The sequence below is a fragment of the Dasypus novemcinctus genome, chromosome 27 (genome assembly GCF_030445035.2).
Source record: "Dasypus novemcinctus isolate mDasNov1 chromosome 27, mDasNov1.1.hap2, whole genome shotgun sequence".
In the NCBI taxonomy this organism is placed as follows: Eukaryota; Metazoa; Chordata; class Mammalia; order Cingulata; family Dasypodidae; genus Dasypus; species Dasypus novemcinctus.
Genome location: NC_080699.1, coordinates 30,125,538 through 30,141,913, shown reverse-complemented (window position 1 = coordinate 30,141,913; position 16,376 = coordinate 30,125,538). Strand labels below are relative to the sequence as shown.

General features: G+C 36.6%; 1 protein-coding gene and 1 pseudogene across 1 annotated transcript; one reads left to right on the top strand and one right to left on the bottom strand.

Moving 5' to 3' along the window:
- The first annotated feature begins 4,074 nt into the window (after nt 1-4,074).
- LOC131276302 (olfactory receptor 10N1-like) lies at nt 4,075-4,989 on the top strand. The gene has a single exon (XM_058289253.1). It carries the CDS (start codon nt 4,075-4,077, stop codon nt 4,987-4,989), a length of 915 nt encoding a protein of 304 aa, XP_058145236.1.
- Nucleotides 4,990-13,828: 8,839 nt separating this feature from the next.
- On the bottom strand, nt 13,829-14,764 carry LOC101433143 (olfactory receptor 10D3-like; annotated as a pseudogene).
- Nucleotides 14,765-16,376: the final 1,612 nt, after the last annotated feature.

Below are 16,376 nucleotides of genomic sequence, written 5' to 3'. Positions count from 1 at the left end.
AATCTGAGCCTCCTCTTGACATAAAGGTGCAATGGACACAACCAATCCAGTGTCCACATAGAAGAGGTGGCATTGGATTGGGAAAAGTGGACATAATGGACAAAGGGTATGGGGAAAGGCAGGAAGAGATGAGAGGTGGAGGCGTCTTCGGGACATGGAGGTGCCCTGGATGGTGCTTCACCGGACATTGTAAATCCTCACAGGGCCTACATGATGGAATAGAGGAGAGTATGGGCCATGATGTGAACCAATGTATATGAGGTGCAGAGGTGCCCAAAGATGTACTTACCAAATCCAATGGATGTGTCATGATGATGGGAACGAGTGTTGTTGGGGGGGGGGAGAGGGGGGGTGGGGGGGTGGGGTTGAATGGGACCTCACATATATATTTTTAATGTAATATTATTACAAAGTCAATAAAAAATAAAAAAATTAAAAAAAAAGAAAAAAAAAAGATTAAAATCATTAAAGATAAATCAAGAATAAATATGTTTATGACATTATGAACATTTCTTATATTTTCATTATTACTTAGGTGTGCAATAAAAATTTTCTTTTTATACAGTGAAATTCCAAGGGATATTTGGACTAGTGTAGCTATTTAAATATTCCATGAACACTGAAATTTTACAAGAAGAAAGTTATATACTTTATAGGCAAAGATAACTCGGGTATTTTTTGTTTGCATGCTTTGTATGTGTTTTCAGTGATGTTTTTTACAAGGAGAGGAAAGAATGTATCTGCTGTTTTACCTCAATGGTGAATCTAGAAGTTTTGGAGCCTGAATTTTTTTCAATTTTGTGGCCCGTGTGAAGAAAAAGAATATAAAAACATCCTAATGTTGAACACTTTACATGATCATATGACTATTTGAACACATTGCTGGCAGACCATCCCAACCTGATGTTCTGCACATAGGTATTTGGGAAAAGATTTATTTTTTCTATTAAACGAGTTGCAACATTTTAAAATTAGGAATCTTTATATAAACATCTACCTCTGAGGGATATTTGAAAAATGAAAGCCATTATCAACAATTAACTTGCTCTCCAATATGTTGACTCACATACCTAGTGTTTTCTAATAAGAATGTTTCAGAGGCATTATCAACTGTGAACCTGGATTCTCACCATCTCTTCCATCTGTTTCTCTGTAATTGCTACCAGTTAAAGTAATTCTACCAAATAGAACCACTAAACCTACCAAATGAAAACAAACAAGCCAACAAGCAAATAACAACAAAAAACAAACTCCACCTAAATTGGGAGGAAAGAGAGAAGGAGTAAAGGATCATTTTTAAAAAGGAATGGAAAGATTTGAACAATAAAGTTAAGATTAGAAATTTATGTTCCATCCAATCTCAAGAAATCATAAAAATCTTATGAGCACACGTCATATGCCAAATTTCAAAGCATTATCTCATTTAATTCTCATAATCACCCTATAAAATAAAATAATTACTTCATATTGCAAATTGAAATATTAAATCTCAAAGAGTATCATTGACCTGCTCAAGTACATGTACTAATGGAAGCACCCAGAAACTCCTGGCTCCAAGGCGGGTACTTGTTTCTTTATGTTAAAGGTTTTTTTCACAACCATAAGAGATAAGGTAGTAGGCAGAAACTTTAGAAATGAAAGATGACCAGGCAAAATCTATGAGGTCTATAGAGAAAAGGAGTCAATGTTTCCCCAAAATGGAAATAAAAGGCTTGGCCAAGAGGGATCCCAGAGATCCTTACCTTTAAAGATGACCTTCACTACCAAGGTCTATTTCCTCTCAAATTCCCTCAACATTTGACATTTAATTGCTCTCTAAACTTAAGGGCTCCTCCTCCTGAGATTCATCACAGACAAGACTCCAAAGGCAAATGAGACCTTTTAAAAACCACCAAGAGCAGAGAATTTTTTGCTCGTACTAACCCTAGGGAAGTCAGCCTAGGGGACAAGACAATCAGTCATCTGATACGCAGCATTCTCTGTTTGATCAGGAATGAAAACCAAGCAGTCTTTTGCTAGAGAACCCACACTCAATTCCAGATGCCTAAGGAAGAGAAACATTTGGAATGGAGAGCCCAAAGCTCCATAGAAGAAAGAAGAAATTGAAGATGAAAGGTCATGGGGGGAAGGTTTGGTGGAACAAACTAATTTTTTTCTGAATTAAATTATTTAACATGTATGTGTTCAGAACTTATCCCCATCTTTCTCAATTTTCACCTTTTACACTCACTCTATATACCTGAGTAGCAAACATTATTGGAAGGCACCACAATTAAGATATTTATTACACGTTATTTGTGTAAATACCAGATTCTTTCTGAGATTCATTCTATAAAAGACCAGGGAGGATACACTCATTTATTTATTTAAAAGAGTTCATTAATCATGACTACAAGATCTATTATTTAGGCATCACCACACACTTGTTAAGATTCAAAAACTAGTTGGATATGTTCCCTGATTTGGAAAAATGTATATTCTTATGTCATGGAAAAATAATTATCTTTGTGAGAAGAAGATATATCAAAATCATTTCTCTGGTACTTTTCTTATTCTATTCTACACTGTTCTAAAACACATTTCTCCAGGTATTTCCTTCAGTCCTTTGTCCTTATTTTGTCCTCTTTCTCCTTGTGCACTCTCTCATGCATGCTTAAGACATCTGCAATCATCTCCACACATTTAACTTGCCAATTTTTTTAACATGGGTCTATAATAATAATGAAGTATCCCATCATATCTCAAGCCTTTAATAATCATATGTAATCTTTAGAGCAATGCTGAGAGGTAGATATTTTCTCAGTTGATCCAAAACAAACATTTATAAACATTATTATTCACTAATTATGAAATGCAAAAAATTTTATGCATTTTCAAAGGTTATAAATACAGGGGTGGATGTCAATATACAAATCATGGGACACAAATGAGGGGCATAACTAAGCAGATTATTCAGTGATTTTCCAAGAATTTTCCTGATTTTTTCATGCTGTCATGACTTAATAATAATGCACCCTGACCACTCACAATAGAGTCCTGTTGGAATGATCAGTTTTAACAAATTAGGGATGAAGTTCCTGGTGCAGAAAATGCATTCTGCTACTTTACAGATGAGAAGCTGAGATTCAGAGATTGAAATGTACTTGCCAAGAGTGAGAACTTGTCAGAACAAAGTCATAACTTGACCTTAGGTTTTAAACACCCAATTGAAATTGTTTCTCATTGGTAATGTTGACTCTGACTTAGACAGACTTTGAGTTAGATTTTAATATTTGTATTTATAATGAAAGCTGTATACATATCTATTCTGGCTGTAACACTAATTTATTATTTTAATTATCATTTTCAGTTCCATCTGTGTCTTTGATACCTAAGAACTTGTGTAGATAGAGCTTTAGAAAGAGTGAGGATGTTAGAAGTATAAGATTAAGGGGAAAAAAAACTTATGAAGTTACAAAAGCTAAAATTTAAAAGAGAAAATCATAGTAAAGAAAATCTGCCTAAAGTGGTATATTCATGACATGTTTCTTTCCTTTTCATTGACCTCAGCTTTTCTGATAGAAAATAATGTGTTTATACTGCTTTGGAACCAAGAGAAATGTGACTGTTGTTTCATCTGGTATATCACTGACATCATGAAAACAATCAAAAAGTAGCAGAATAACAATAGTCAACTTTCACTGCACTCCCGTAATTGTAGAAAAGCACTGAAAGGAATCCCTGAGATAAGACTGCCAGGAGACTATTTTAGGGTATTCATTATTGCATACTTGTTCAAATTAATTATATTGTGTTTACCTGTTGGGTATTCAGATCTTTCTTCTCTTAGCAAATCCAGGGTTTCTACATGTAAATGTGTCTTTTTTCCTTCATATTCGATAACATTCTGGAAGGAGGAAGATATCTTCAGACACAGAGAGACAAATTTCTTTTACCAGCCCCCAAGTGCTTTCAGCAGAAGGTCATCATCATGCTTAGCTTGATGAATTCTTGTTGGGTCCATCAGGATTGCTAACCCCTTGAATGCTCACTGTCTCATGTCTTTTATCTCCACCCAGACCACCATCCAAAAACATGAGGAATCACACAGAGCTTCAGGAGTTCATCCTGATGGGAATACCTCAGACAGAGGGACTGGAGACTGTGCTCTTTGTCATCTTTTCATTCATCTACTTCCTCACCCTGTTTGGCAACTTGCTCATCCTCATAGCCATTTATTCTTCCTCTACCCTTCACACCCCCATGTATTTCTTCCTGGGACTCCTATCTATTTTTGACATGTTCTTCCCTTCAGTAACCTGTCCCAAAATGCTCTTCTACCTCTCAGGCAAGAGCCGAGCCATCTCCTACAAGGGATGTGTGGCACAAATATTCTTCCATCATTTTCTCGGTTCCACCGAAGGCTGTCTCTATTCAGTAATGGCTTATGATCGCTTTGTTGCCATCTACCATCCCCTGAGGTACATGCTCATCATGAAGCCCAGAGTCTGTGTGGGTTTGGTCATAGGGACCTGGTTGGTGGGTTGTCTTCAAGCCACCATGTTGACTTCTTTTACCTTTCAGTTAACCTACTGTGGCCCTAATTACGTGAACTACTACTTCTGTGACATTCCTGCTGTCTTACCCCTGGCATGTACGGACAGCTCACTGGCCCAGAAAGTGAGTTCCATTAATGTTAGCCTTCTGGCTTTAATGCTTTTGCTCAGTATTTGTGTCTTCTACACGGGCATTGGGATTGCCATTTTGAGAATCCGTTCAACAGAGGACCGGCAGAAAGCATTTTCCACCTGCAGTGCCCACCTCACAGCAATACTCTGTGCTTATGGACCTGTGATCATCATCTACTTGCAGCCCACACCCAATCCCTTACTTGGTACCATAACGCAAATACTAAATAATCTGGTCTCGCCCATGCTGAACTCATTAATATATTCCTTAAGGAACAAGGAAGTGAAAAGGTCACTGAAAATGGTGTTCCACTTGTCGTAAATATTGTCCTGGAATAAATTATGGGCGTAACAATAGGTTTTTGCAATAATGTATGTTATCATCATACTCCAATTTCTTCTCTTAAAAAGAAATAATCAAAAAAGGATGAACTCTTTCTTTGAAAGAGTTCTTTTGTTTCTCTAATCAGATATCCTATATTTGTGTGTCCCTGTACCTTGTTACACCATAAAGAGCTGCAAACTAATTTTATCCTTGTTGTCTCACCCCTGAGTAAGAAATACAATCAGCAGAGCAAGCAATTGGAGAGAGATTTCTCATCCCTGTACTGGGAAGCCAATGATGGCATGTAGGGATGGTGAGGTTCTGTGACAGTCCAAGAAGGTGCCTTCAAAATGCCCTCTTTAGGTTAAATCACCCTTCTTTTCATTTCTTGGCTCCACCTAGAAGGCATTTGTTGCTCTTTTCTTCCATAAAGCTTCAGTTTCTGTATATTGCTGAGAATAGGATTAACTAACATTTATGTAGCATGAGCTTCCTCCCAGGCATCATCTTATTTCATCTTCACACATCTCCCATAAGCTGGTGCCCACATTTGTAGAATTGAGTTTGAGGATTACAGATTTCAATAATGGACCCAAGTCACACATTACCTTAAGCAACACAACATGTCCTCAGATCTCTGAAGCTCTTTCCAGAGCCTAGGACAGTTCATGATACCTAGAAGGTATTCCATAAATAACTGTTGAAAGAAGAACAGACAAAGGTCATGTTTGTAATATGACTTATAATTATGGGCATTTATCTTATTCCACTACCCATTCTACAGATGCTGGTGATGAAACATAGCTTTAAGGTATACCGTATAGTTATTATCAAGCCATGGCTAGCCCCAATGCCTCTTAACTCTTAACTATTTCCTACTCCACCAAGTTGTCAATAGTTCAAATTACCTTTTGGAGCTAAAAGAGTTTGAAAGCCTGCCCATTCCTTTTGGTTTGAAGAGAAGATGGCTTTTTATGGGGTTTAGTTAACAAACTCATTTAGTTCTCTCAACATATTAATTTTCCAATTCACCTCCAAAAACAATGAGAAGGATAACTAAGTCTCAATCTTCTCTAGAATGCGGTGGAATTATAAGGGTACTATTTATTCGGGATCCAAAAGGTATACCAGCCCTTACATTTCAAGATTTGTAGTCATTAGTTTTTTATTCCATTGTATTCCCAACAATTTCCATTCCATGTGAAACCATGAAAGTGAAACAAATAAGAGGAAAAATTTTAAAAAACTGAATAAATACATTGGTAGCCTAACAAAAGTCATGAGTCAAAAAGATGAGAATGGAGTTCACTCAAGCATAAATAAATGTTGTGAGATAAAACATGAGGGATCTATGTACCCTCCTAAGCTGAAAGACAGAAGACCAAGACTGCACAATCTTTTTACCCAGACTTTAGGGATTCTTGTCCTAGATGATATGCGAGTCCTAGGCAATGTCAGTATTAATTTGCTGCCCCATCAATGCTAGATATTAGCAGAAAAAACTACTTTCCGTGATATCTGAAATAGCCAGTAAGTCCTATCGACAACCATACCTCATTCTTAAAATTACGTAATGGTTTTCTTTCCTAGCATATGAGAGTTCCTTAAGAACAGGGACAGTGCTTATCTGATTCACTATTGTATCAAAGGACGTAGTTGCATCCAGTATATGCTCGTGGAATGAATGACCGAGTGAACAGAATTCCACCTATCCATGCAAATTATGATATAAATACCCTATTACTGATTTTGAAGGAGAAACAGCAGTGATATGTTTCATGTACTAACAGCATACCCTACAGTAAATATATTTCTGCATTTAGGTAAAATTGATGACACATGACACTTAAATTTGAATGAAGCTGATCCTCTTTTGTCCCTTCTAAATCAGTGTTGTATTGAATGTCTGGCATATAAAATAATGTTTAAAACCTAAATCTTTCCCTCTACATAAAACTTCTGTTAAGCCTCCAAAACAGGACATAAGAGTTTATTTTAAAACATGCATACACATACTCACATACCACTTCTTAAAATATGCCCCAGCTTCTTTACTTTCAATACCCAATATTATTTCTTATTCCTGTCTTCAAGCCTTCCAAAACTCCCTCCTCTTAGTCAGCATTGATTCTAGTTTTTCCTCATCAGTACCCATTTTGTTAAGTCTTCTTTTTATTTTTCCCAAGCAACTCTCTGCTTTTTCTACTTACATCTTTTCTCACTAGCTGTTCCAGTTCTCTTTCTACCCAAAACACTGACTCTACAAAATAAAGGCCCTGTCAACCCAGCAATCAAATATGGAATCCCCATAGCAGGTGGAAGCAGGAAAAAGTTGGTGAGTGTTGACATCTTATTTTTTGTTAGATATGAAGTGTGTCTATGTTCATTCAGAAATAATTGAAAGAATATTCCACTGGTTAAAAGGTGCAATTATACTTTGGATGATTTTTTTCATATTCTTAATTATGCTTTTCTGTGTTGTTTTCATTATTTTACAATGAGCTTTTAACCATTTTCAAGAAATTGTAAGGCTATCTTCGTATGGGGTGAAATGAATTTAGTATGGGATGAAAGGAGTTTATTTGAACCAGGAAGTTTTAAGGAAAAAATATCCAAAGACATTCCATAGTAGAATAAACTGCACAGTCATTTCTAAACCATACAGTTGCTCTATTTGTTTATGTTGTATATAAATTACGTTTAAAGTAACTGGTAATAAAATGTTCTAGTCCCACTGAGTCAAGTGTTCTGATTTTCCTTCTAATCCTGTTGCTATCCTTTGGGGGTTCTAGTCCTCTGGGTGTTTGAATCAAACCATCCTCTGAGTGTATCTGCCAGTAGAGAAACAAAGAAAGCAGATAAAGAAGTTCTATAATGATATCATCTGATTAGGATAAGGCAGATCCTTAACCCAAATATATTCCCAGTGTCTTTTCTATGACAAGGTGGTTAAACCATTTCTTCTTTTTTTTGGCCAGTTTTCTTAAATTCTAATCAGATGACCTTCCTGACGTCTTCCTGATGCTCCTGTACTCCCCCAGTATCTCTCTTCATAGCTATTATTATCCCTTCCTAGGCTCTTCACACACACATACTACTCTCCAAACATACCGCTGCATAAAATCCTCTTAAATTTCCCATTACTCCCATGTAAAGACCATGCTTTTTAAAATGGGCCACTGCAACAAGAAGAAACACAGATTCCCGTACCACTTACAACAACAGAAGCGGACAAAGAACACCACGTGGCAAATAGACACAGAGAATAGACAACTGGGGGGGTGGGGGGGAAGGGGAGAGAAATAAATAAAATAAATCTTTAAAAAATATAAAATGGGCCACTGCACTCTGAGTTATCTTTTGCTTTTCTGTCTCTCAAACTCGATATCATAATTGTTACCTCTCAGGCTTTCAAATATGCTGTGCCCATGTCCACAGGGTCTTTGCCCCTGAGACTGCCCTGCCTAGAAAGTCTGTCACCTTCCCTTGCCTCCACTCTTATTTTTTCACTATCGGCTCTCATATCCTTTCTAAGGAAGCCCTGCTTGACTTCCTTGGAATACCACCCAGTCATACAAGTTAAGATATAACTACACATTTATTGATGTGAGAGGAAAACATGTGTGGAATATTTAGGATACAAATACTTTCCCATTAAGTGTTTTGATCCACAGAACTTTCCTACCTAGCACTTACCACACAGTTGATAATTACAATTTATATGTACCATTTTTCAAATAGTGTCTATATTCCTACACCAGGTTGTAAGCTCTTTATAGGCTCAGATTTGGCATTTCATTGTGCTGCTGGTAAGTTTTTATAGAAGGAACAAATGACTTCTTTGAAACGCCTAACTCATTAACCGCATCTATTTTCTCTTCTATAAGCATTTCCTTCTGCTTATTAGTTTTTTATTTACTTTAGATTACCTGACAGTTATCATAATTAGTTCCAAAATACTCAAATCCTTCCCTCCATCATGCCCTCCTGCACAGTCTCAGTGATGCCCCTGGCTTCTGCATGCCTGCGCCCATCAGTCAGGCTTTATTAAGGACAAACCGAACCAGGCAGTTTAGCATAACTGTCATCTCATTATCTCTTCCCTCAAATGATTTCTGTAGCCCTGCTTCTTTCCTCTAGTAGGATTGCTCTCATGCCATCCTGCAATGATGCTGATTGAGATCGAAGCCTAAGACTCCTTCTGAACTCCTGTGCTCTGACTCGAGAATGAAGCAGGTTCACCACCAATTGGGGACCACAAGTTCAGCAAGTTGTCAATATTCCCCAACACAGGTAAAAAAAGATTGGAGAATATGACTTACACTCAAATCCAAGTGGAGAGTCCTCCTTTTTCTTGGAGACAGCAGGACTTCATAGAACTACCTGATTTATCCACCTAAACACTGGAGGAAAAGTTTCAAAAAGACCAGGAAGAGAGAAAGGTTTTCTTCTCCCACTATGTTCATTACTCCTTGCTCATTCTCTGTCCCATACGGAGAACCTGGATCAAGGGTACCGTTTTATCATTTAGTTTTCCTAGGGCCTTATTATCAAGGAAAGTTCCTTATGAACTGTGAGCCTTTTGAATAAATTAAAAATTTTAGGTGGAAAAATGTTTTTTGCATGATTATTTTTTAGTGCATACTTGATCTGTTAAAGAAAAAAAAATCCTGAGTACATAACTTGGAGATTAAATGAAAATAAACACAAACTTAAAAAACATGATTTCATTACTTATATTTGATATATTCAAGACACATACATAATCCAACTTAACACAAATAACTGATGAAATGTTGAACTTTTGCTTAAAAAGATACATGTAAATTGCAACTTGTAGCTGTACTTTTGCTTATAGTAATTACTGAAATTGAACATCCTTATACTTTCAGGATGGAAGGAACGACAAGCAAAAATAATAAAAATTTGTGGGATCTCTTAGTAAAATCTGCACAATTGAGACATGAATATTGATTTGTTTTTTTGTTTGTTTGTTTGTTTGCTTTTTTAAAGATTTATTTATTTATTTAATTCCCCTCTTCCCCTGTTGTCTGTTCTCTGTGTCTATTTGCTGCGTCTTGTTTCTTTGTCCGCTTCTGCTGTCCTCAGTGGCAGGGGAAGTGTGGGTGGCGCCATTCCTGGGCAGGCTGCACTTTCTTTCGCGCTGGGGCGCTCTCCTTACGGGTGCACTCCTTGCGTGTGGGGCTCCCCTGCGCGGGGGACACCCCTGTGTGTCAGGGCACTCCTTGCGCGCATCAGCACTGCGCATGGGCCAGCCCCACACGGGTCAAGGAGGCCCGGGGTTTGAACTGCGGACCTCCCATGTGGTAGACGGACGCCCTAACCACTGGGCCAAGTCTGTTTCCCTGTTTGTTTGTTTTTAAACAGCTATCATCTCTGAAAATATTTGACCCTTGGGAATAAAAAGTGTGAAATTTTCTTGTGACCTTCATATTATTTTAAAACATGTTCTCTTGATTTGAAGAAGTTCTCGGTTGTACATCTTGCACATCTAAAAAAGTCAATGATATCTGCTTTTCCTGAGTGAATTTTTATCTAACAAAGGTAAATTTAATGGGATTGTGCTTGCCAATCCAAGGTCCATTTATCTTCTTTTTTATTTACACCAATACTTTTCAAGCCAGTCATCATTGTTTAAATAAAGATTAAAAAAAGAATATACGTAAATGGTGAGAATACGAACTTTCACATATTTTTATCATTACTTAGATGTGTAACAAAAATACTGTCTTTTCATGAAAATTCCATAATTTTTGTAGTGTAACTAAATATAAACACTGAAATTTTATTTTTAGAAAGATCATAAATTTTATAACCACATATCTCTTGTATTTCTGTTTACATGTTTTGTGTTTGTTACAAGTAACTTTTTTTGTAGGGAGAGGATAGACTGAATCTCCTCTTTATTGTGTAATTCAATAGCAAATCCAGAATTGGTGAGGACTGAAGCTTATTCAATTTGTGTGGCTCTTGTGAACAAAAAATATAACAACATCTTAATTTTGTAAACTAAACAAAATCATATGACTAAGTGAACACATTGCTAACAGCTCATCCCAACCTTATGCTCTGCTGGTAAACTTTAAAAAATAGTTTCTTTTTTAAAGATTTATCTTATTTATTTATTCTTCACCCCACCCCACCCCATTGTTTGGGCTTGCTGTCTGCTCTCTGTGTCCATCTGCTGTGTGCTATCCTTGTCTGCTCATCTTTTCTTTAAGGGACACCTGGAACAGAACCTAAGACCTCCCATGTGGGAGAGAGGCTCTCAATTACTTTAGCCACCTAAGCTCCCAGGTTTGCTGTGTCTCTCATTCTCTCTCCTCTTTCTGTCTCTTCATTGCATGATCTTGTTGCTTCATCTTGTTGTGTCAACTTGGTGTGCCTGCCCATTGCACCAGCTCACCTTCTCCAGGAGGCACTGAGAACTGAACTCAGGAATTCCCATGTGGTAGGCAGAATTTCAATCCCTTCAGCCACATCTGCTACCCTAGATTTATTTTTTAAGTGACTTGCAATGTTTAAAAATTGAGAATTGTATTTAAACATCTGAATTTCTGGTTTATATGAATAATCATCAGTATTTTCAACAACTTGCCTTCCAATAACACAAACTACACTCTTGGTTCATAATGAAGTTTCAAATAAAACAAATAAAAATTCTGCTGAAAGGAAGAGACTGCTTTAGTTAATACATAAAACATAACATTCTAAAACTGGTAAGGCTTTACTGCTGATTATTCTTAATAAAATACTGGGGGAGCTATATTAATTAGTACACAAATTAGTGGCTAAACACAACAAAGATTTATTAGTCATGAAAAACCCTAAATGGGATACATAGGTAATCCAATATTGGAGAAGCATTAGCACATTAAAATAAGAAGTTAGCTCTACAAAGATAAACAGAAATTAGATTCCCACCAAGTAATTCCAGGTAATGAATTTATTTTAAGATAAACAACTCTAAAATCCATTGCTATATATTTACAAGAGTGGAGTTACAGTAATTTCTGATCTTGCACTCAATGGAAAAAAAAGAAAACAGAAAATACTGGTAAATTCAACTACATGTAAATTAAAGATAAGGACTTCTTTAAATAAATTACAATAAAAGCAAAGCATACATGACAAAGTAAGGAAAAATACAACACATCGTAGAAGTAATATTCTAAATGTATGAACAGGAAATAATAAGAAAATTCCCAAGATCCCATCAAACATGGACAAATGACGATGATTGATTTTACATACAAGAAGACATTCAAATAAATATGTAAAACATATACTTCCTCATTTGAAAGAAATATTAACAAATTATTAATATAGTAAAATACAGGACAGTATTTTAGATAATAAAGGAAGATAAACTATATTTCTAGAAGTGATTTTATAGGCACTTCTGTATATTTTGTCAGCATGTATAAAAAGAGAAGAAAGCTCGCATCCTTTGATCTGCAATACCACAGCTAACTAGATAATGGAAATGTGGGAAAAACTTCAAGCACAAAGATGTTCTTTGTAAAGTTATGGTTAAAGACATTAAAAAACTGAAATCAAACTTAAAAGCTTAATAATACAGCAATAATTGGGATAATTATATTGATTTATAAATTAGAATATCACACAGACTTTTAAAAGGGCCCATTAAAATTTTATGAAATTGAAAATGGTTGCTGCATTTTCAAACAAGATACATACATGCACATACACAGTATTACCATAATTATATAAATTTCTTTACACATAACACATATACATATATACATATGCTAGGTGAGATGTAGTTATAAATGATTGTAGACAGATACAGAGAATATAGAGATATAGATGATGATATAGATATATAAATATACATGACATAGGTTAGATATAGAGATAAAGATATATGAAAGAATTCCAATCAGGTAGTCAGAAACCCAGGGTTCTGGATCCAATGTAGTTACTAATGAGAAATACAGGAAAAATGCCAAACTCTGAGTAGTAGTTATTTTTGGAGGCTGGATAAATGAGGGGCTTCTAGCCACATTAGTTACTTACAATTTTCTAATTTTCTTCAGTACGATTTACTTACATGGGAATAAAAAAACTGACCTGGAATTATGAAATTCAAATTCGGTCTTTGGCTTAAATAAAGGAAATCTGCAATCCTTCTCATAGAATCAAAACCATTGTCAAAAAAGAAAGAATACTTCCCTGAGAGTAGAAGCTCTACCTGAGAATATGTTGGTTCACAAATGAGTGTCACCTGATATCTAAAATGTAACAAATTTTCTTTATATCACTCTCAAAGATACATCATACTTCAAAATACAGAAATAAAAAACGATAGAAAACAATAGAGCAAATTAAACAGACTACAGATTTTTTGCATGTGGCAAATTGGAGACTGTTCCATGTAAATAGAAAATGAAGTTTCTAGAAGGAATAATTATATTACAATTCCTACAATACAATACATAGGCCACATTAGCATAAGGTTAAGATGCTCTCATTCATATCCGGCTCAGCAGTTTAGTACTATTTCCTCATAGGTAAAAATGGGATAATAATATTATGTACTTCATTTAATTATTATTAAAAGTACTTATGTCAGCATTTGTAAAGTACATAGAATACTGTCTGGCATATGGTAAACATTGTAAAGATTTTGTTGAATTAGAGATTGTGTAAATATAGGGACATAAGTCACACCAGAAATTTTTCAATGTTATTTTTGGCCCAAACCCCACCTAGCAATCACACCAAATATATGGACTAATTACCCCAGATAAACACAAGGCAACATTGTAAAGACAGAAAATGACATGCAAACTTATTCCCCACAAATATGTACTCCATGGATTAGCACTTTTCTCAGGGCCAATTTAACATCCTTGTTTCTCAAGGTGTAGATTAAAGGATTCAGGGAAGGGGTAACGATGTTATTCAACACCTGGACCACAGAATCCAGCCACGGGCAGGAGGCAGGTCAGAGATAAATGAGGACCACGGGTCCATAGAACAGCAGGACGGAGGTCAGGTGCGCACTGCAGGTGGAGAAGGCTCTGCGCCTGCCTTCTGATGAACTGATCTTCAAGATAGACATTATAATTCCAGTGTAAGAAGTGAGGATCAGAAGAAAGCACAGGAGAGCAACAAGACTCACATTGGCAAAAGTCCCTGTCTGAGCCAGAGAAGTGTCTGCACGAGCCAGGGGCAGCACCACCGGGATGTCGCAGAAGAAATTGTCCACCTCAATGGGGCCACAGTAGGGCAACTTAAAGATGAGGAAGGTGAGGACGGATGCATGCAGACAGCTCCCCAGCTAGGTGCTAAGGTCAGGACAGCACACGTTCCAGGGGTCATGATGACCGTGTGCTGCAGGGGGTGGCAGATGTCTAAAAAGTGGTGGTAGCCATCCCCGTGTACAGGAAGCACTCTGTGCAGCCCAGGAAGTGGTAAAAGAAGAGCTGGGATGCACAGACCCAGAAAGAGATGGTGTGGCTTTGCCCCAGGAGGTAGAGCATCATTTTAGGGGAATTCACAGAAGGGAAAAATATGTCAAGCATGAAGAGGCTTCCCAGGAAGAAATACGTGGGGGTGTGGAGGTGAGGGGATGCCAGAATGGTGAGGAAGATGAGCAGGTTCCCCAACAAGGTGAAGAGGTAGGAGGCCAAAACAGGACAAAGAGCAGGCCCTCCAGCCCTTTTGTCTGAAGGATTCCCATCAGGAAAAACACAGTTACTTCAGTGTGATTCCTTATCTTCATGTCTAGGTAGCCCTGGAAAAGCAAGGAATGGCCTCACTGAGACGAGCTGTTCTCCCAAAAAGCTGATACCTTCTCAGGACTCGCTGGAAACTGGTAATGTCTACATAGTATAAAGAAATTCTCACAAGGAATTGGTCCAGTTCTGTCACTCGTTAAAGTGAGACATTAGGAAGTCATTTAATTATTTTCTGTTTCCTCTCAAGTTAAAAGAACTAATACTAGAGACAGTATGAAGAGAGGGCAAAAAGTAAACTTTACATTTGGATATATATCTTAGTGTAAATGCCACACGTACTTCTCACTATGAATTTGGATAACTTTAACAAATCTCTAAATCTCCTCTTTCTCTGTACAAATAGTGACAATAATGTATCTCAAGGTTCTTGTGTATATAATAATTATTAATTAATTATGAAAATTAACTACTTATAATAACCAATATTTATAATACCAAGTTTAATGGCTGTTTCTACTCACCTTTGCTAAAAACCCATTCATATTATTAATTGTCTGCTTTAAATGAGACTTTATTCCACATTATGTCTCTTAGCTTGACTTGAAATGGCTCCATGGTATCTGGAATTACCTGTTGTTCTGAGTGGTCCACAAACCTTTTTTTTTTTCCATCAGCAGGAACAACTAAAAATGGAGAATTCTGTAGCACACCTATAATAAAACAAAACAAAATAGATAATGTAGTGGAAATAACAGGCAATTACCAATATAAAAGACAACCATATTAAAAGACAAATATATATGTGTATATATATACAAATATATGTATGTTTGTATATATAACCATCTTATATTTGGTGTATTTTTCCCCCAACCCATACTTGGTAGTAATATTTTGATGCTCTTGCATAGTTTGTAACAAATGCTTCACAACAATGCAAAGAGTTGGTGGAGGGGTGATGTATGAGACCCCTGTGTGATGTTACATATGTTTATATTGTAAGTTCACAGTCTTTACTATACACTTATTCTTTATGTGTGTTCATGTATGAATGATATACTTCAATAAAAAATTAAAAATTTTTTTAAAAAAGTCAACCATCTTTTCCAATACACATTGTAGTCTTCCAATGGCAATCTCTCTATACAAATGCAATCATTATCATGGAGTCAATTTAGTATCAGCCCAAAAGAAAATAAGGCCAATTCTCACATTCTTCCCACCCTCTTTTAGTTGAACATCTAGACCCTACAGTGGCCTTGGTTTTGGGTAACCAGCAGGAATCCTCTCCTTAAGCAAGAATAAATGTCTTTGGTGTTCCTTTGGGACCCTCTCCCCTAGTGGGTTCTGACTAGAAATTCTGGAGAGCACAGAGAACAGTTAGACAGGAGATTTTGCTGTTTTCCCTCCTTCCTTCTTTTTCCCCATTGCCTTGACCGCAGTACTTCTTGGAGTAAAATGCAGTTATGTCACAGTAATTAATTATTTTGTCAGTGTTTAGGCCTCTTTGATTAACAATCCCTCTTGGGCATGTTTTTCATCTAGTCTGGAACTGGGTTCAGGTATTTGACCCTGTCCTGTGATCCCTGGAGCTTCTGGGCTTGAGGAAAACAGGTAAAAATCACTACAAGAAAATAGACAACCCCATCTGCTGTT

Excerpts from the sequence above, each read along its gene's own strand:
- LOC131276302 (XM_058289253.1), top strand. The coding sequence starts at position 4,075 with ATGAGGAATCACACAGAGCTTCAGGAGTTCATCCTGATGGGAATACCT.